This window comes from Podarcis muralis, chromosome 4 (assembly GCF_964188315.1).
Source record: "Podarcis muralis chromosome 4, rPodMur119.hap1.1, whole genome shotgun sequence".
NCBI lineage: Eukaryota > Metazoa > Chordata > Lepidosauria > Squamata > Lacertidae > Podarcis > Podarcis muralis.
Window position 1 is genome coordinate 24,074,095 of NC_135658.1, and position 22,519 is coordinate 24,096,613.

Here is a 22,519-nt window from a genome sequence, read left to right on the forward strand (position 1 = left end):
GAGAGACACATCAGGCAGATGTGAAGCTGCACCCTCTCTGATAAATTCCCAGGGTCAGTCTCAGCAAGACTAAGATCTGAATGAAAACATTTCTACAGGAGACAAAGAAAGTGGGTTCTATAACTTATCCACTTCCAATGTATTCCATGCAGTGTTCGAAACTCCCATTGTTCTAGGCACATTTTGTGACAGGGAATTTCATTAGCACAAGCTGTTTCTGAGCTGTGGGCACAGTACTGCACCTAAGATTTCAAATTAAAACTGCAGAGTAGAAGGAAAGGAGGATCTTTTCCTGCCTCCCCACTACCAGCTACTCTCTGAAGACTGGTGAAGAGACCCTCTTAAGAATATTATTAGCGGGGTGGGCAGGGGAAGGACTAGACCATGTGAAAAATGAATGTAATATTTTAGCTGCAGTTCATTCATTTTCAGCTTTGTATTCTTGTTATAAAAAGTGCGCCTAGACATTCCGTTGTTGTGTCCATAACCTAGGTTTCAGGTGCCATTTAGCTCTAAGCTTTCATATCTCAGTTTCTAACACTGATTCCCTGTTGTGCATCATCACAAATATTAATACCACCCTATGGGAAACAAATCCAGAAACCTCTTAAGATTTCAAGTATGAACTAAATTCTCCATATAAACAGAAAAAAATGGATCAATCAGTTTAGAAATGGAATCGTTCAGAGCAGGGCTTCTTTATAGTTTATAGTTGGCCACCATAAAAAGAAAGAAAAGAAAATGGGCATCTGACTTTCAATTTTTTCTTCAGTAGAATAAGGATTTTTAGTGATTGAACTGATGTACTCTGTGAAGGCCATTTTACAAGTCAAGCTAATCTTGATATGATTATCTTGACTTGTAAGATGGTCTTCACAAAGTACATCAGTTCAATCACTAAAAATCCTTATTCTACTGAAGAAAAAATAGAAAAAATAAATCTAAACTGAAGATGTCAAATTGGTCAACTAACATCACAGGACGTACATGCATCTTTATTCTAAATGAAAGTGAAATCTAAACTAGAATTCTTTTTTAACACCACCTACCATTCCTTCATTGCAAATTGAATTATTTTAAATAAAACAAATTATACATTACCTTTTTGTTCAACTTCAACCAAGTTGAGTATCCTTTGCTGTCTACATACTGTAGTCCAAAAAACCAGACTTCCCGTAGGCCAACTGTTTTTACAACCTTAAAAAAGAAGAATGACATCAATACTAGTCACATAAAGCTTCATGATTAACCCTTCAACGAGGGGGGGGAGAGTGGTAGTAAGCTCTGCCACAGCTAAATAAGCAAATGGCTGGCCAACTTCACAGCAATATGGTTTTTAAAGGGCAAGAATGACCACAGCAGTAAGCCATTTTGTTGCAGATAGCAACAGCAAGTGCTGGTTAAAATGTGACTCCCAACTTCCCATTGTAAAAGCCTGCCATGTCTAAACCAGGACACTAGCACCTACAGGTGCAGCATTATCAGCCAAGGATCCATGACTAGCTGTAAAATAAGTGTAAGTCACAGTTTGCTATGTCATGTTTGAATCAGCCCATAGTAAGATGATTACCTGATCAAAAAGCTGTTTTCCTGTTGTGTTGGGCTGGATGGCAAACTCCAGCTCTGCATCCATTGTGGTGACTCTTACATTAATCTGCATAGAACAAGAAGGTAGTAAGTCTAAATAGATTTTCATGCTCTGATCAGCATTACTGTGCCAAATTATAAACTGACACAACATCTTACACATTCCATGTAACTAAACAAAAAGTTAAACAACCAAACTAAGAACTGGTAAGAATGAAAAGTTTTTTAAAAACAACACAGAGTTTTGTGACCTTTGCCAGGAGTTAAAAATTGCAACCTAATATGCAACAATTAAATTCCATTGTCACCAGGAAACTTACTGTATCTGTTTGATCTATCCAAACTCATTCTAAAGGATAGCCCCAACTCTTTCAGATTTGCAATGAACACCCTCTGTGGCATGAGTCACTAACTCAGCTCTCGTAGGCACAAATGTACCCATCAAAAGCTTCCTTGCTACCTGCAGGTTGCTCACCCTCCCACCACTGAAATTAAGCTTGAAAGAAGCTTTCATTGTAGACAATAAACTAGATTGCTGTATCATAATATCATTTGGGATATTAACCCTGGTACTCCAACAAGCACTGAACACAAAATCTTATGCGTGGAAGAGTTTAAAAATTGTGAATAATATCTCTGTTTTGCGTTCTGAGGGACTGATTTACAGCCAATTTTAATCTCTGAAGAGATAGATGGCAGCCCAAGAAAGTATCTGGAAAAAGATGCTTAGATTTCAAAGATATCTTTAAAAAAGGACATTCTACGCCTTGAAAAACAGGCAAATACACAAGCCATGCATTTTAGTTAAAATGGCAATTCAGTGACTGAGATAAAATAGTAAGGATAATGGAGTGGTAAATGACTAGAGAGAAGTGGCACAGACCAGGTTTGCTGCACTCCAGGATTAGCTTGCCTCAGAGTTAGCTGAGAATGATGACTTGCTTTCTAGGAGCAGAAGTCAAAGAAGCTTGCCTTAAACAGATCATTTGTGTTGTACAAAGAGCGTCAAGGTTCTGCCCCCATTGTAAATTAGATGCCTTTGTCTCTAATGATCTAGCAGGGTGCATGCATGCACTGTACATACATTGTCTCTTTGAACTATGGCAACATGTTGGGAGTTTTTAAGCCCAGCCTCCAATATGGTTCTCAGTTGTTGTTATCGGAATAGGTTTCCTTCAGTGACAACCACAGATATGTCATACTTAATTTGGCAGACTTGAAATAAGCTTTGTAAGCTGACTGTCTTACCCGACAGAATGTCTCACAACAGTCATGAGGATATAAATATTTTGTTCTATTCTGACAGGAGCATAGGAATTTTTTGCTGACTTTATAGTACCCAGAAGTATTGCTACCAGGACCCAAAGACACCTTTTATTGTGCATACCTCAGAGCCTTCATGGTTTTAACTACAACCCTCTTGCTGTATGTATCAGAGGCCATAGGCTGTATTCAAAAGTCAGTGGAAGGGCACAGAAAAGCCCTACTGTGCTCTCCCATTCTGAACTCTTTACAGAAGAATTGCTGTTTCTAACACATTTGGAGCATAGACCTATGACAAAAACTTTTTCATGTGCTAAGCTAATATACATATACAGATTCAAATTTAGGCAAATGTTCAGAGGGGGGTGGAAATAAAACTGGCAATCAGGGCTTACAGCTATGAGGTGTCAACAGTATTTTCTGGGCCCAGTACACTGAACCTGCAACCTACTAAAATTGAGCAACTGCCTCTGTGCAAATTAAGACAGTGAGTGGCTATGGATCTCACTTAGCACTTCACTCACCCCACTGAGCCCCGCCTCTGTTATGCCCCATTCCCCCCCCCCCATTCTGCCCTCTTCCGTGTCCAAAAGGACCCGCGTGTCAGAGATCGTGTGTCAATTGGACGCACCTAAAACAGTCACCGCCTGTAGTTAATATACACCAAGGGTCACCAATGCAGTACCCACAAGCACCATGGCTTGTGTTGATCTCCCTTGGCAACCCTGGGCAGGGGGCCCCCAGACACCGAGCTTTCATTTTAAAATAATAATAGTAAGTATCTAGACCTCCTAAAAAGAAGGTCACGAAACAGAATGTGCACATATCCTTATAAGTAATCTATATTAAATGAGGTAGGCTAGCTGCTCCCTTCTGTAAGTGAAGTAAGAAATTCAAAAAGGAAAGCCCTTTCTAGCATGAAATAGTTGGGTTGACGGTGGTTAAGAAGGTGAAATATCTAGGGGTTTACCTGACATCTAAAAATTTGAATTTGTATAAGGATAACTATGAAAAATGTTGGTTAGAAATTAAAAAAGATCTAGAAATATGGTCAAATTTGAAATTGTCAATGTTAGGCCGAATTGCAGTGATTAAGATGAATGTATTGCCTAGAATGTTATTTTTGTTTCAAACTTTGCAGATTCTTGACAAGATGGATTGTTTCAAGAGGTGGCAGAAAGATATCTCAAAATTTGTCTGGCAGGGCAAAAAGCCCAGAATTAAATTTAAAATATTGACAGATGCCAAGGAAAGAGGGGGATTTGCCCTGCCGGACTTAAAATTGTATTATGAAGCAGCAGCGTTTTGCTGGCTGAAAGAGTGGATGCTCCTCGAGAACACAGACATTTTGGATTTGGAAGGGTTTAATAATGCATTTGGTTGGCATGCATATCTATGGTATGATAAAATCAAGGTGCATAGGGCCTTTAAAAACAATATTGTTAGAAAAGCATTGTTTAATGTTTGGATAAGATATAAAGCCCCTTCATGGATCACTGCCTTGTCGTGGCGAAGGGGCTTGAAGAACTCAGAGAAGCTATGAACTACGCCGAGCAGGGCACACAAGATGAACAAGTCATAGTGGAGAGTTTTGACCAAACGTGATCCACCTGGAGGAGGAACCGGCAAGCCACTCCAGTATCCTGCCAAGAAAACTCCATGGACAAAGACAACAGGCATATAAAAGTTATGACGCTGGAAGATGAGCCCCTCAGGTCGGAAGGCGTCCAACATGCTACTGGGGAAGAGCGGAGGGCAAGTACAAGTAGATCCAGAGCTGATGAAGCGGCTGGGCCAAAGCCGAAAGGACGCTCAGTTGCGGATATGCCTGGAAGCGAAAGGAAAGTCCAATGCTGTAAAGAAAAATATTGCATAGGAACCTGGAATGTAAGAACCATGAACCTGGGTAAGTTGGAGGTGGTCAAAAATGAGATGGCAAGAATAAATATTGACCTCCTGGGCATCAGTGAACTAAAATGGACGGGAATGGGCGAATTCAGTTCAGATGACCATCACATCTACTACTGTGGGCAAGAAACCCGTAAAAGAAATGGAGTGGCCCTCATAGTCAACAAAAGAGTGGCGAAAGCTGTACTGGGATGCAATCTCAAAAATGATAGAATGATCTCGATACGAATCCAAGGCAGACCTTTTAACATCACAGTAATCCAAGTTTATGCACCAACTACTGGCGCTGAAGAAACTGAAATTGACCAATTCTATGAAGACTTACAAGACCTTATAGAAGTGACACCAAAGAAGGATGTTCTTCTCATTATAGGGGATTGGAATGCTAAAGTAGGGAGTCAAGAGATAAAAGGAACAACTGGCAAGTTTGGCCTTGGAGTTCAAAACGAAGCAGGGCAAAGGCTAATAGAGTTCTGCCAAGAGAACAAGCTGGTCATCACAAACACTCTTTTCCAACAACACAAGAGACGACTCTACACATGGACATCACCAGATGGGCAGCATCGAAATCAGATTGATTATATTCTCTGCAGCCAAAGATGGAGAAGCTCTATACAGTCAGCAAAAACAAGACCTGGAGCTGACTGTGGCTCAGATCATCAGCTTCTTATAGCAAAATTCAAGCTTAAACTGAAGAAAGTAGGAAAAACCACTGGGCCAGTAAGATACAATCTAAGTCAAATCCCTTATGAATACACAGTGGAAGTGAGGAACAGGTTTAAGGATTTAGATTTGGTGGACAGAGTGCCTGAAGAACTATGGATGGAGGCTCGTAACGTTGTACAGGAGGCAGCAACGAAAACCATCCCAATGAAAAGGAAATGCAAGAAAGCAAAGTGGATGTCCAACGAGGCCTTACAAATAGCGGAGGAGAGAAGGCAAGCAAAATGTGAGGGAGATAGTGAAAGATACAGGAAATTGAATGCAGATTTCCAAAGAATAGCAAGGAGAGACAAGAAGGCCTTCTTAAACGAGCAATGCAAACAAATAGAGGAAAACAACAGAATGGGAAGAACCAGAGATCTGTTCAAGAAAATTGGAGATATGAAAGGAACATTTCGTACAAAGATTACCATAATAAAGGACAAAAGTGGTAAGGACCTAACAGAAGCAGAAGACATCAAGAAGAGGTGGCAAGAATACACAGAGGAATTATACCAGAAGGATATGGATGTCTTGTACACCCCAGGTAGTGTGGTTGCTGACCTTGAGCCAGACATCCTGGAAAGTGAAGTCAAATGGGCCTTAGAAAGCACTGCAAATAACAAGGCCAGTGGAAGTGATGGTATTCCAGCTGAACTATTTAAAATTTTAAAAGATGATGCTGTTAAGGTGCTACACTCAATATGCCAGCAAATTTGGAAAACTCAGCAGTGGCCAGAAGATTGGAGAAGATCAGTCTACATCCCAATCCCAAAGAAAGGCAGTGCCAAAGAATGCTCCAACTACCGCACAATTGCACTCATTTCACACGCTAGCAAGGTTATGCTTAAAATTCTACAAGGAAGGCTCAAGCAGTATGTGGATCGAGAACTCCCAGAAGTGCAAGCTGGATTTAGAAGAGGCAGAGGAACCAGAGACCAAATTGCAAACATGCGCTGGATTATGGAGAAAGCTAGAGAGTTCCAGAAAGACATCTACTTCTGCTTCATTGACTATGCAAAAGCCTTTGACTGTGTCGACCACAGCAAACTATGGCAAGTTCTTAAAGAAATGGGAGTGCCTGATCACCTCATCTGTCTCCTGAGAAATCTCTATGTGGGACAAGAAGCTACAGTTAGAACTGGATATGGAACAACTGATTGGTTCAAAATTGGGAAAGGAGTACGACAAGGCTGTATATTGTCCCCCTGCTTATTTAACTTATATGCAGAATTCATCATGCGAAAGGCTGGGCTGGATGAATCCCAAGCCGGAATTCAGATTGCCGGAAGAAATATCAACAACCTCAGATATGCAGATGACACAACCTTGATGGCAGAAAGTGAGGAGGAATTAAAGAACCTTTTAATGAGGGTGAAAGAGGAGAGCGCAAAATATGGTCTGAAGCTCAACATCAAAAAAACGAAGATCATGGCCACTGGTCCCATCACCTCCTGGCAAATAGAAGGGGAAGAAATGGAGGCAGTGAGAGATTTTACTTTCTTGGGCTCCATGATCACTGCAGATGGTGACAGCAGCCACGAAATTAAAAGACGCCTGCTTCTTGGGAGAAGGGCAATGACAGGCCTAGACAGCATCTTGAGAAGTAGAGACATCACCTTGCCAACAAAGGTCCGTATAGTTAAAGCCATGGTTTTCCCAGTAGTAATGTATGGAAGTGAGAGCTGGACCATAAAGAAGGCTGATCGCCGAAGAATTGATGCTTTTGAATTATGGTGCTGGAGAAGACTCTTGAGAGTCCCATGGACTGCAAGAAGATCAAACGCATCCATTCTTAAGGAAATCAGCCCTGAGTGCTCACTGGAAGGACAGATCGTGAAGCTGAGGCTCCAGTACTTTGGCCACCTCATGAGAAGAGAAGACTCCCTGGAGAAGACCCTGATGCTGGGAAAGATGGAGGGCACAAGGAGAAGGGGGCGACAGAGGACAAGATGGTTGGATAGTGTTTTCGAGGTTACCAGCATGAGTTTGACCAAACTGCAGGAGGTAGTGGAGGACAGAGGTGCCTGGCGTGCTCTGGTCCATGGGGTCACGAAGAGTCGGACACGACTAAACGACTAAACAACAACAACAAAAAGATATAAAGATCTGTTGGAAAACAAAACCCCTAGATGGTTGTCATCCTTGGAGGCTAAGGCTTTCAAGAAACTCAATATGGAGGTCGGATGGCCGAAGTATTGGGAAATTTTGGAAGAGGAGGGTGATAAACTGAAATTACAAAGTTATGAGAAACTGAAGTCTAAAGTATCAGACTGGTTTCAATATTACCAAATAATGGAGATTTTCAAACAGGACAGGAAAATTGGCTTTCAGGTGGAAAAATCAAAATTAGAGACTGAATTGCTAGATCCCAACACTAAGAATTTGTCAAGAATGTATAACTTGTTGCTGGAATGGAATACACAAGATGAAACAGTTAAATCAGCTATGATTAAGTGGGCACAGGACACTGGTTATAACATTATGTTTGCTGACTGGGAGTGGTTGTGGAACACCGGTATTAAATTCACGGCATGTAATGCCTTAAAGGAAAACATTATGAAAATGACTTACAGGTGGTACATGACCCCAGTCAAGTTAGCAAAAATCTACCATTTGCCTGACAATAAGTGTTGGAAATGTAAAGAGACTGAAGGTACTTTCTATCACCTTTGGTGGACATGCCCGAAGATTAAGGCTTTCTGGGAAATGATTTATAATGAAATGAAAAAGGTACTTAAATGTACTTTTCTTAAAAAACCAGAGGCCTTCCTCTTGGGCATCGTCGGCCAATTGGTGTTAAAGAGGGATAGAACTTTCTTTATGTATGCTACAACAGCAGCAAGAATACTCATCGCAAAGTATTGGAAGACACAAGATCTACCCACTCTGGAAGAATGGCAGATGAAAGTGATGGACTATATGACATTGGCTGAGATGACTGGCAGAATCCGTGATCAGGGAAAAGAGACGGCGGAAGAAGAATGGAGAAAATTTAAAAGCTACCTTAAGGACTACTATAAACTTAATGAATGTTAGTATGTCGAGGTTTTTAGGGAAAAAAGGGATACAGTGATATAAGATTAGATTATAGAAGAGATTAAGATGACAGAGGTTGGAAAGGAATATTTAGAAGTTGTTAAAAAATCATGGGCATTGGGATGCAGAAAGGGGGGGGTATGGGGGAGTCACGGAAAAGAGGTTCATGAAAAAATGTTATGAAACTATACGTGTTTGTATGTCTTTTTAAGTGTTTGTTTGTCTTTAAAAATTTTTGTAAAACCAATAAAAATTTTATATAAAAAAAAAAAATAGCATGAAATAGTTAAGCCGAAAACTCCCCAATGACTATACTCCCTAATTTTGTTTTATGTCATGCCCACCATGACAGCTATTTTGTGTTATCACATGCCTCTGGGCCAGTCATTCTGTGACTAGTGCCAACAGCATGCTCTCAAAATTCAAAATGTGCCCACCGATACAAAAAGATTCGACAACTGCAGGAACCATAGTTAAAGCTGAGGTATCTGACAGATGATCACTTAAACCTTGGTTCATTGTGTCACAGAAAAGTTAAAAGCAACAACAAGAGCAGCTGAACCTTGAGAGTGGTTTGAATTCTTTGTCACCCTTCACTTGTGGCTCTGTAGCTTTGGAACGCTGATGACTCCTTAACCATAGTTAAGAGGTGGGATGTATTCAAACATAATAAGTTACTGTTAAATTTAACTAAGGTTTATAACACAATTACAAACCTTGATTAATGAGTGTCCTTTAACCATAGTTAATAAACCATAGTTAAACTGCTAGCCTGAGACATAACTCTTACTCATTGCTTAATAAACCATAGTTATGTGTTAATCAGGCCAATGATTCTCCCATGAACACTTGTGTGCTAATATTTATAACACGAAATAATCTTTCATATTTGGCACTATTACTTTCTAGTGCAATTCATTTTATCAAAGAGTGATATTTTGCCTTCAGGATTCATAAGAAATCCTAGATTAACTGATGCATTTAATTGTTGGCTTACATTAATTGCAATGCATTTTGATATAAACACTTATCTAATGTGAACAAGTAACATAGTATTTGGAAACAGATGCACTGCTAAAGCTGAAAAGGATTTTTAATTTTAATAACTGGGTTGTTTGACTTAATTAGCATGTATTAAGGAGAATGCGAACTCATTTTAAATGCATGCATTCCAGAAGGCACTGTGCGCTTTAAATATTCTTTTTGTGTATGGTTGAGACTCAAACGGAAATGATTAACATACCAGACAAAACACAAAATGCAGGCACGTGGTAGGACATTTAGATTCTGAACATTCTGCTTTGAATTAGTACAGAAAAGTTATATACTGAATAGTACAAGCCTTTGGAAAATGCAGAAGTACTTATTTAACTTATAGTGCCAGGTAAGATTGAGCCCTTCAAGCCTCAATCCTGATACTCCTTTAATAGCAAAGGAAACATTATTTGTCAATAATTACAAATGTGCTTGAATGTAGAATAAAAGAAAATGCTGCTGCTATTATTTCTTGCTTGCTTTTTGTGAGTTTGTCAGTGTACAGTATTTCTAAAATGAAAGGTTTGGGCTCTATGCCTCTCTGGATATCACACTGACTTCACTTCATTTCCTAAACCTGGAAGATATTCTCCCTAATGTCAGATATAAGAGGCTGATTATGATTATTCTGGTGTGATGTACTTGGCACTTGAACAGAGATTATTACTTCACATTTTCGAAAATGAGCCATGCATTACTGGGTACATTCTTATGTACACTGGCTCAAATGAAACAATCATTTTTGTCTATTAATTTAATACTTTGATCTTTTAATTTAGAGAAGAGGTGTTATTTTAATCTAGAGAAAAATTGTTTTAGATTATAAAAACTTAAATTGACTGGGAGGAAACCGAATGCAACTGAAAGCAAGCGTTCCTCACATTTTTAACACATTTGTGTGTTTAGGTGTTATTGTTTTTTACAATGGATGTGTAGGTGTAATCAATACATGAATTAAAAAACTGATGTTATGTGGTATGGCTTAATTTTTAAACAAGAGGCATGGAGTTACTCTTGTCTGAAAATCATTGTGATGAAAACAGCAAGGTTAAAAACTGCAGCCCTACCAAGTCAGAATGTTACCAATCACAACTGCCTACAGTACAAAGTCAACCTGTTCTTGCTTCTTGTCCCACCTACCACTGGCATGGGCCCCCTCCCTGAATGGTTGACCACAAGGGAATACAGCGCTCAGACCAAAAGATATTCCCCACCCCAGCTCTAAATGATGCTAGGTAGGAAAGCAGATCAGGAAAAGATTGTATCTTATGCAGGCACACACAAACTGTAAAAGATTATCAAATGTGCAGCTGTTACAACCCACCATACTCATGAAAGCGGCACACTTCATTGCACCCTGGCAGTGCTACTAGTGTTACTCTCTAAGCTACGCATTTTCTGCAGCAGTCTTCATCACAGATCCATGCATCATCACTACAGTTCATCAGGTTGAATACAAGTCTTTCTAAACTAGCTCACTATATTTGGATATACGCTTAAATAAGGAAAACAAAACAAGACTGTACTCTACACAACAGCAAGACTCCTTTATAGCTACAGATTAGAACAAAAGTGCCTTTATGGCACCCAGACAATAATATTGTTCAACTGCCTTTTAAATATATAGAAAATGAAGCTGCAGTCAGAATGGGTTATTCAAGGCCATAGGCATGGAAGAATATTATCAAACCAGACTTGCACGTAAGCAAACATAGAAACAAAAAATAGGTATCAGAAACAATACCAAGAAGCAGCACTCATAGGAAGTAGTTGCAAAATACCAAGTACTGTATTTTTTGCTCTATAAGACTCACTTTTTCCCTCCTAAATAGTAAGGGGAAATGTGTGTGCATCTTATGGAGCGAATGCAGGGTGCGCAGCTATCCCAGAAGCCAGAACAGCAAGAGGGATTGCTGCTTTCACTGCGCAGCGATCCCTCTTGCTGTTCTGGCTTCTGAGATTCAGAATATATTTTTTTCTGGTTTTCCTCCCCCAAAAACTAAGTGCATCTTGTGGTCTGGTGCGTCTTATAGAGCGAAAAATACGGTAGTTTTTCATCAGATTACATAGTGTGGTATTAAAATAAGTTTTACACGGGGCAGACATATTAAAGTAAATAAGTGTGACTAAGTTAGTACTGTATACCTATTGAAATTAATGGACCTAAGTAAGATTTAATTGACCACCACCCCATAGCTACAGAAAATTATGTCTCAATAAATAATAATGTTCCCTCTCACACATACACAAATCTTGACCAAGAGCTAATCATTTAGAAAACCAAACAAAACATACACAGATCCATGCATCATTAAGTTCAGTGCCTTCTCGCAGGCTTCCCATAGTCATCTGGTTTGTGACTGCATGTTTAGCATGGTAAAGAGGAGACTGAGAGGAGCTATGATAGCTCTTCTCCTATATCTATAGGGTTGTCACATGGAAGATGGAGCAAGCTTGTTTTCTCCTGCTCCAGAAGCTAGGACCTGAACCAATGGATTCAAGTTTCAAGAAAGGAGATTCCGACTAAATATCAAGAAGAACTTTCTGACAGTAAGAGCTGTTCGATCATGGAAGAGATTCCCACAAGAGGTAGTGGACTCTCCTTCCATGGAGCTTTTTAAGTAGAGGTTGGGCAGCCATCTGTCATGTATGATCTAGCTGAGATTCCTGCATTGTAGCAGGTTGGACTGGAGACCTTCAGGGTACCTTCCAATTCTACAATTCTATGATTACAGCCTCCCTTTGGAAGTCTCCTATGATGTTTCTATATATGATCTGAGAGAAAAGATATCAGCAGCAGTAATTAATAGTAATTATTAGCAGGGCTTTTTTTCACCCGGAACTCACTGGAGCTGAGTTCTGGCACGTCTCAGGTGGGTGCCATTGCCATTACAGTCATACCTCACGTTATGTTAGCTTCATGTTACGTTTTTTTCAGGTTGCATGCCGCGGCAACCTGGAAGTAAGGGAAAGGGTTACTTCTGGGTTTCGTCGCTCGGGCATGCGCAGTAGCGCTAAATTGCGAAAGAGCCAAATTGCGCCGCGCACCTGCGCAGATACGGCACTTCAGGTTGCGGGCTTTTCACGTTGTGAACGGACCTCCGGAATGGATCCCATTCGCAACCAGAGGTAGCACTGTATAAGGGAGGCGTTCATTGTGAGTTCCGACACCTCTTTTTCTAGAAAAATACCACTGATTATTACCTTACAAAAACATCTGCTACGAGTAGCAGACAACACACTGAGCTGAAAGCCAATCAAGTACAAGAAATAGATTACTTACTGGTTTCGGCATTTTCCCCCCTTTTCTGTGTTTCTGGTTCAGTTAAATCATCTGCTGTACCACAATCCTTGTACTTTTCTGTTGAAACAAAGTAATTATTTATAACTACATGCAGTTCACATTTCACTAATAAGATAACTGGCCTATTAATACTATAAATGTTCAATATGCTTTTAAGTATATACATATGCATCTGCTTTGCATAGCTACATTGATTTTACATGGAAGGAGAGGAACTAATTGGTGCATGAAAATTTCAGAAGACTGTGCTTAATTAGACATGTACAAAGAGAAAATTCTAGTCTTTACAGTTGGCACTTGGTCCTAACATTTTGCTTGTGAGCACCAAAACAAATTATTATTTCTTTGTTTGAAGCTGGACAGATCCACGTAAAGATTAAACGCAAAGGCTGCTGGAAGAATTCTATGGTATTTCCAGAAATCTACACTATCTACTTATTACTTACTTATTATAAGTATAATAGCACTTATTTAGAACATTTATATGCCATCTTTCAGTTTTGAAAATCACACAGGGAGCTTCCAAATTAATGTTAATAAAAACTAAACAAATCCAATACCAAACACTTTGACAGCCACTACGCCAGACAGGCTATAGAAGCAGATTTCTTCCCCCACCACACCCATCCCAACCCCAGTCTTAGCTGTCTTACAAGTGAGGGGAATAAACTGTTGAGTTAGTGCATCATCATATTCAAGTGTCTATATCCAGCTTGTACAATGTGCCTTGCTCTACCATAGCCTTCCACAACCTAATGTCTGCAAGATGCTTTGATCTACAACTCCCATTATTCCTACCCTATGGCCATGCTGATGGGGGTGCTGATGGTCACTGTAGACCAACACATCAGGAGGGCACCAGGTTGGGGGAAGATTGACCTACATTATATGTATTCAATCCACTACACATTGTGGATGTAAGGATGCAGCATCTTATAATCAAAGCAGAAAATCCATTCCTCTGCCCTTGAACTCTTCATCAGCTGTCATTTTACAAACTACAGAAAATGCTATTTTTAATAGACATTTCCAAATAATGTTTGCCAAAAGCCTATTATTTATAAAAGACAACCATTTTATGTCTGTTGAATCTTTTTTTATCTTAAATATTCATGAGCATGGGAAGGCTAATAAATTGTTTTAGTATTATTATTTATTAAAGTTATTAATCACTTTTTTGTCATGGCAACTCAAAGCGACATACAATATCTTAAGCAAAAAACAAACACATACCTACAATAAACACAACATTAAAAAATGGATGTTGCACTGCCTGCCATAAAAACGACAATCAATGTTAGAAACTGAGATATAAAAGCTAGAAACCAAATGGCGCCTTTTTGTTATGGTCACCACAATATGTCTATGTTTTATCGTGTTTTTAATATTCTGTTAGGAGCCACCCAATGTAGTTGGGGAAACCCAGCCAAATGGGTGGGGTATAAATAATAAAATTATTATTACTATTATAGGTGTTTTTTAAAAAAAAACACACAAGATGGGGGATCTAGCTGAAGATGCACTGGAAAAACAGTCTAGAAGAGATGTGACTGCAGTTTCATTCTAGCAAAAGGGGGGGGGGGGAATCAAACCTCTTTTACTCAATCAGAGAGGGTAGTTTGCCAAAACCTGTATTTTAAAAACTTGAGAACAACTTTATGTAGAGAATTTATTTGGTTCTTTTTGCAATTTGTGGTATTTGAAGGATTGCAACTACCCCAAACAACTTGGTGTCATCAGCAAACTTTGCGAACTTGCCTCCAGGAAGGACAAGAAAGATGCTCTGTCTCATGCTACAGACTTGGGTTCAAAAAGCAGACAACACACATCCAGTAAATCTCACTCACTGTCACAAATGGGCATGATCAGAACCAAGAACTAGACCAAAATGGTTTTCTTCTCTATTTTAGTATTTATTCTACTTACACTCCTGCCTTCATACCAAATATGCCATCAGATACACAAAATCAAACTTCAGAATGGCCAGGTACACAGGAAGGGAACAATTGCCCGCAATTTCCCACCCCTTTTTGTCATAAGGGTGGGTGTGTATAAACCTCTGGCCAATGCCTGCCTGTAGGATGGTCTCTGTACAAAGGTCAGACTCACATCCATTGCTGCATCCACTTTCACCTCTCTGGCTAAACCTACCACAGGAATGCAGCTCCCCCCCCCATGTCCCCCTCAAAGCAGCTCTCAGGTTGAAAAAGGTTCTCCAAACCAGCTTCAGATTGATAAAGTACTTCACAAAAGGCTCATTAAAATCTGTTACATAATATAAAATTATAAACCAGGTTCTGTTTATGAATGAAGAAGGTTAAGCATATTAAGACTGCATCACTTGGCTACTCAGCAAATTAGTGCTGGTAGCTCATTTTCTTCAATTCCTTACTCTGGACTCCTACAAACTATGTTTTCTTAACCAGAATAAGAAAAATATTTTATATTCCCAATTTTACCTCAATTTTCTGAACCTTGAAACCCAAAAAAGTACCGTATTTGTTGGCAAAAGTAAATGTGCCATCAAATCTAATGCACACCTTAATTTTTGCAACATAATTTGACCAAAAAAAGGTGAGCATTAGATTTGAGTAAATACGGTATGTAGAACAAAAATTGTTAAGACCTTCTACAGAGGCACCACATGCAAAGTGCCCTGAAGAAACCTTTATTACACTGACAAGGATCAGCTTTCTGCAAACAAAATCATGCCTGACAGACTTTTAGAATACTTTTAGTATGTCTACCTGGGCCTTTGAAATCCAATTTATCTATTTTAAGATCCACCCTTATTCTTTTTACTGTTCTTCTGTTATTTGTTTTAGCTGTTTTTAATATCCTGTTGTTAAATTGCTGTAACTTGCCCTGGGACCTCACAGTGAAGGGCAGGCAAGAAGTATAATAAATAACATGGGACCAGGAGTAGTCTTGTAAACATGACTATAAGACTTCTACAAAGCTTTGAAGTTCCTCACCAAAGATGCCTTTGTAAACTTCAGAGCAAAGGCAGGAAAAATCAGACAATGGAGTGAAGCAAGCACTGGGGTCTCCCAAGATGCACTGGAACTGGTGCTATTTAACACATTCATAAGCTATTTGAAAACAGAGATTTATAGGTGAAAACAAATAACTCAGGACAGTGAAGACCAAGCAGTCAGTGAGGAACTCCAAAACAATCTCTTCAAGCTGGGTGAATGGGCAACAAAATAGCAAAGCAATTTGTAAAGTGAGGTGTACTGAGGCAATATACACTAACCACATAAATACTAATGGGATCTGAACTGGGGTCTTCACAAATAAATCAATGTAAGTATCAACAGCAGTTGAAGGGGCTGATTGGGGGGGGGGGCATGATACAGGAGGAAAGGGTTTAAACTCCATGCTTACTTACCAATCCTTACACTCCTCCCAACTGCTATTTAAATAACAAAAAGCAGGCACACTATATAGTAAAGGTAAAGGGACCCCTGACCATTAGGTCCAGTCGTGGCTGACTCTGGGGTTGCAGCGCTCATCTCGCTTTATTGCCAAGGGAGCTGGCATACAGCTTCCGGGTCATGTGGCCAGCATGACTAAGCCGCTTCTGGCAAACCTTCCAGAACGGAAGGTTTACCTTCCCGCCAGAGCGGTATCCTATTTATCTACTTGCACTTTGACGTGGTTTCGGACTGCTAGGTTGGCAGGAGCAGGGACCGAGCAACGGGAGCTCACCCCGTCGCGGGGATTCGAACCACCGACCTTCTGATCGGCAAGTCCTAGGCTCTGTGGTTTAACCCACAGCGCCACCATATCATCTACTTTGGCCCATGATCTGATCCAGTACTGATGCTCACTTGTTCTTAATAAGGGAATTGCAGTCTTAAAGCTCTGCAGCACTGCAAGCACTGAAGTCAAAGGGACTTAGGCAGCCTATGTGGAGAATTACAGCCAAAGTTCTCAAGCCTTAACTTTTAACTTTAATTACTTTGTTCATAAGCTTACCACCATAAAGGAGATTTGCCTAAAACACTGACCCAAATAACTCACAATACAATTATTGTGCTCGTTATGTAAATCAATACATTAAAAAGCCAAAAAACACGAAAAAGTAGATTTGTTTTCAACAATGGACAGCATCAGTCTTTGGATCAGTTTCATATGATGTCATTCTTTATTTGTCTATTATGGGTGCTTTTATCATGAACACATGATTGGCGCATGGGTGAGCTATACTGTGCCTAAAATTCTGTTTGTGTTGGATTTTGCAGAACTTTTGCTTTTAATTACTTTTAAAATGCTTCATCATCCCCACTTCAATCTGGAATACTTTCAAGTTCTCCAGATTCTTGGTCAACTGGAAGCTAGCTGAGGTCTGATTCTAGGATCCAAATTTCAACCTGTACTGGGAAGAATGGGAAGAATAAGGGGGGCAAAGGGGGGCATATGGAGCCTGGTGATCATTTCTGACTCTGCAGCGCTCCAGCAGTCACCATTTCCTTCAGCTGCTGCATGCTTCTATGGACTTTCCCCCTCCTCCTGAAACGGTGACAGGCAAGGGGTTGGGTAGAAGTTTGGCAGCTGCCGACATGAGGAACGTGTTAAAAATGTACTCGTCCCCGTTCGCAACAAGTAGCTGAGCCGCATGACAGAAGAAGCTTCAAGTTCAATCCCCATTTCCGCCCCATCTCTTCTATTCTCTCTCCAATAATACCGACCACTATTACTACACATGCGGTCGGGGGGGGGGGGCCGACGGGGACGACGACGACACTCGATTATTCTCGTACAGCAATTTGCTAAACAAGCTTAACTGGGAAATAAGCCCCGCAAATAATTCCAACAGAGCTTCCTTACAAGCAGATGTGCATTAAGCCTGGGGTGTTAAAAGACTTGCAGCCCGATCCCACAACTGACTACCGAGATGCAACTTTCTCCCCAGCTCCGGATTGTACAGCCTGCCCTTAAGCCAAGCATATCCAACAGAAATTAATTCCACGCAAACGTGCTTAAGTTCAGGTTGTTCGGCTGCAACCCTCAAGCAGCGCTAAGCAGGCAGGGATCGTAAACCCTATTGAGATTGCGTGCGTTTGTGGGAGCGGGAGGTTACTACAGAGTAAACACGCTCCGGGCTGCTCTGCCTGCCCTTTCCCTTTTTTTGCTAACAAAGGAAATAAATCAGCAGCAGCGAAGGTGGTCTTGCAAAATGCCGTATAGTTGGAAATGTAAACATTAGAGGCAGCCTGCAGCATATGACACTAACCTTCTGTGTTTGTGTATGTACACACACACATATATACGCGCACGCACACACGCATATATATGCATATAAAGACATATACATGCATACACATATACACACACTTATATGGAACAATTACGCCTTCCCGGACCAGTGACCCTCTCACACCAGCCCTTCCTTCCTTCCTTCCTTCCTTCCTCAGGGGCTGAGGGGAGTGGGCGGGTGGAGAAGAAAAAGGCGGAGAAGCGGAGAAGGAGTCGGGAGTCCCCGCGGAAGGAAATACCTTTGGGGGGGGGCGGGGAGTGAGTTGGATCGCTGTCGGGTGGGGGGGGGGGGCGAGAGAGAGACGAGGAATAATCGCTGCTGAGGGGGGCGAAGGGAAGCGAAGAGTTTCTCTCTCCCTCAGATACATACATAAACAGTATTTCGGAACTACGATTCCCACCGCCCACATCCCCGTTAAGCTTGCGCAGGAGCCGCTAGTGCGCGCCGGGGGGGGGGGGTGAGGGTGGAGGGGGCGTCTTCCCTCAGCTTCTGCCCCCCAGGTGTGAGGCGTGAAGATGAAGCGAGGGAGCGCGAGAGGGAAAGGGCGAGGCCTGGCAAAGCAGCACCGCCGGGGTCGGCCGAAAAGTAGCCCGCTGTTCTCCCTCACCTGGCGGCTGCGGAGGCTGAGGCAGCCCGGGGGCGGCGAACTCTTCGCTTTCCTCTTCCTCTCTGCTTCCAGGAAAGAGGATTGGGTCCCAAGCGGCGGCGGGGCCGGAGGTGGGAGACGGGGAGCCACACACGCACCACCACCACCACGACGGCGCCCGCGCAGCCCCCTCCGCAGCCGGCCAGGAGGCGCTGCAGGGCCGCTCCGAGCGTGGCTGAGGTGCGCGCTCCCGTGCGCGCTCTCGCTCCCGTCCCTCCTCCTCTCCGTCAGGGCCTCGCTGGTGCTGCTACAGCTTCGCTGCCGGAGACGCGCCAGAAAGTGGCCGCTGACAGCTCCGCAATATGGCGGCGGCCGTCGGTTTAGAATTTTCCTTTTCCCTCCCCCTCCCCACCCTATCAGAGTTCTTGGCGCCTCCGCTTCCCTACCGGGCATGCGCGGACGGAGGCGGGGGGGGGGGAGAGCATGCGCCTTCCGCGAGGGTGAAGCCGCTAGTTTTCCCTGAGCTGAATTTGGGAGAAGAGGAGGCGCGCGCGCGACGGGGGGTGGGATGGTGTGAGTAACGGCTGGCGGTAAAGGTCGGCGCGCGAGAAGGACCGTTGCTCAGAGTCACGTGGGAGCGGGGCTTGGGTCCAGCTTTGTAAGGCTGCAGCCACCTACAGACCAATACATCCCGGATCCTGTGCATGTTTATTCAGGAGCTAAGTCCCACGTGGTTAAATGGGAATTGTTTCCAAGTAACCGGTGGATAAGTTGGAAAGACCCTAGTTGGAAAGAACTCGGTGCTTAAATTGCTGGGGCCGAGGAGGGAGGCCTGGCCTTCCTTAACCTGCTGGTCCAGGAAGCTAAGATTTGGCTAAAATTGTGGAGAGTCAAGAAGCAAAGCTTGTATGTTTCATTAAGGGACACACGCATAAAGGTAAAGGGACCCCTGACCATTAGGTCCAGTCGTGGCCGACTCTGGGGTTGTGGCGCTCGCTCATCTCACTTTATTGGCCGAGGGAGCTGCCGTACAGCTTCCAGGTCATGTGGCCAGCATGACTGAGCCGCTTCTCGCAAGCCAGAGCAGCGCATGGAAACGCCGTTTACCTTCCCACCGGAGCGGTACCTATTTATCTAATTGCACTTTGAGGTGCTTTCGAAGTGCTAGGTTGGCAGGAGCAGGAACCGAGCAACGGGAGTTCACCCCGTCACAGGGATTCGAACCGCCGACCTTCTGATCGGCAAGTCCTAGGCTCTGGTTTAACCCACAGCGCCACCCGTGTCCCTCTGCGGACACATGCATACCCCTTTCCTTCTAGGAGTGTAGCACCGTCAAATCTTAATAAGAAATATTTAAAGCACATCTGACATGGGTTGAAAGCACATGACTTTCCATCAAAAAATTATGGGGTGTGTAGCTTCCTCACAAGGCAACAATTCCCATGTTCCATAACTACAGTTCCCAGCATTCTTTGTGGGAAAGCCATGTGCTTCATATGTGAGTTGGATGTGCTTTAAAAGTTTGACTTAGCTGTTGCAGAAAGGCTAGATGATGGCGTGCACACAAATTTCATTTGTTTTTGATTAATCATGGGTTACCATCATGTCTGAACTCTGCTGTCCATTGGACACAATGGATTTCCCCCATTTTTTATTGTCATCTTAATTGTTTTATTATTTTTATTCCTGTTGGGTATGTTTACAGTCATACCTCGGGTTGAAGTCGCTTCAGGTTGTGCGTTTTCAGGTTACGCTCCGGGGTGACCTGGAAGTAATGGAATGCGTTACTTCCGGATTTTGCTGCTTGCTCATGCGCAGATGCTCAAAATGATGTCATGCGCATGCGTAGAAGCGGCGAATCGCAACGCACAGACGTGGGTTGCGTTCGTTTCAGGATGCGAACGAGGCTCCGGAATGGATCCCGTTTGCATCCAGAGGTACTACTGTATTTGTATGTTGCCTCAAATATGCTGTAGAAAGGGGTCTTTTAAATTTATACACAAATAAAATCAGAAGGGTACAAATCCTGTAGCCATTTCCACATGATGAACATTGCTGCCTTGTGAGCAGTCTTACAGCTGTGTGATTAAAGATGGCCAAGTATGTAAATATTTGTTTGATTTGCAAATCATTTGATCCCCAACTGTCAGGAAATATTCTGCTAGATGCACATAATTTTGTCCTAGCAAAATTAAGAAACACTGGCAAGTAACCATTATCAAAACAATCACTCTCTACATGAACAAGGTTATCTTAGGTAAAGCCACGAATAAATACAGCTCTACATACAATAACAAAGGATTGAAAGTATGGGATTGTGTTGACTAGCAGAGCTTTAACATGTGGAGCTAACAGAACTGGATCAGAAAAAGCTATTAGCCCAGACACATTAAGGAAAGTGCCAATACTGGCACACAAACAGCCAGAACAGCATTTTTATAATTGAAAGTGCTTCAATAGGGACAAAAGTAAGGTTCTGCACTTATGGAGGACGAACCAGATGCACAAATAAAATATGGGGAACACCTGGCTTACTAGCAGTACATGTGAAAAAGATCTAGGGATCTTGATGGACCCCAAGCTTAACATGAGTCAACAGTGTGATGCAGCAGCAAAAAAAAAGGGAAAAAAAAGCTAATGCTTTTCTAGGCTGCATCAACAGAAGTATAGTGTTCAGTTCAAGGAAACAATAGTCCTTCTTTATTCTGCCTTGGTCAGATCGCACCTGGAATACTGTGTCCAATTCTGGGCACCACAATTTAGGAAGGATGTTGACAAACTGGAATGTGTGCAGAGGCAAGGTGATCAAGGGTCTGGAAACCAAGCCTGATGAGGAACAGTTGAAGGAGCTGGATATGTTTGGCTTGGAAAAGTGGAGATTGAGAGGAGATATGATATGAATATCTCAAGGCCTGTCACGTGGAAGAGGGAACAAGCTTGTTGTAACCTGGCCTGGGACATTATGGTGAAGAAATTGGATATATGGTAAGAAATCCAATACATAATAATCAAAATAAATTGTAGAATTAATAGAAACTTTAAAGGTCATGCAGTACAACCCCCTGTGAGTGCAAGAACTGAAGATAGTGTTTTTAGCCACCACTTATTGTGGTACGGCTAGGCATGCTGTACAGACTATGCGACATAGCTACTGAAATTTTCTTACTCCCCTCCATTCCTTGTTGCTCAGGACAGAGATAAAACAAGAGTTGTTGCAGGCTTCACCCTTCATTTCCCCTGTCACCTAAACTTCCCGTGAACCAGAAAAATTAAAACTCTGTACACAACCAGTGTTGAATGTTGTCCTTTGTGTATTGTTTTTTCTTCCCAGGGGTAGCAACCACACAGATGCAGTGTACTACAGGGGGAAGCCAAGTTTTTCCTTTTGTTTTCTTTTGGTTTGGGATGAAAGTACAGTTCAAGTCACAGTCAAGCAGGAGAGAGACAGTTCAGTACGAAGGGAGGAGTGAGCCAATTGAGTTACCCATTCTGAAACACGCAGGAGCTATTAATATAACTTGCCCCTGGCAGTCTTCTAAAGGCTGAGGGAAGAACAGAGAAGAATTTCCAATTAAAAGAAGCAGCAAAAAGAAAAAGATCTGTGATTGGGGCAGGGGGGGATAAAATCTCATTGTGAGGAAGCATACGGTTATGGAAATAATGTCCCTAGGGAAATTGCACAGTCTCCATAATTAAAGTCATTTAAAATTAGTCAGGGCAAATCACTGACAGATATGTGGCTATGAAGACGCTTGCATGCTCAAAAGGGGTGGAGAGAGCAATATATATTAGACATTTTAATAAGTCTTTTTCATTTCTCTAATAAAAGGGA

General features: G+C 42.0%; 1 protein-coding gene across 4 annotated transcripts in view; it reads right to left on the minus strand.

Annotated features, from left to right (window-relative positions):
- The window catches only part of RDX (radixin), a 33,939-nt gene extending 14,876 nt beyond the window's left edge, over positions 1–19,063 (minus strand). For 2 of the 4 annotated variants that reach the window (XM_028726253.2, XM_028726250.2), the window contains exons 1-4: positions 18,709–19,063; positions 12,818–12,895; positions 1,571–1,654; positions 1,102–1,197 (exon numbers count right to left, since the gene is read on the minus strand). In XM_028726253.2, the coding sequence (XP_028582086.1) occupies positions 1,102–1,197; positions 1,571–1,654; positions 12,818–12,829 (192 nt within the window). In that variant the 5' untranslated portion in view covers positions 12,830–12,895; positions 18,709–19,063. Of the gene's footprint in view, positions 1–1,101; positions 1,198–1,570; positions 1,655–12,817; positions 12,896–15,813; positions 15,931–18,708 lie in introns of those variants that run through there. The other 2 variants (XM_028726251.2, XM_028726254.2) reach the window with 2 other exon arrangements.
- Between the last annotated feature and the right edge of the window lie 3,456 nt (positions 19,064–22,519).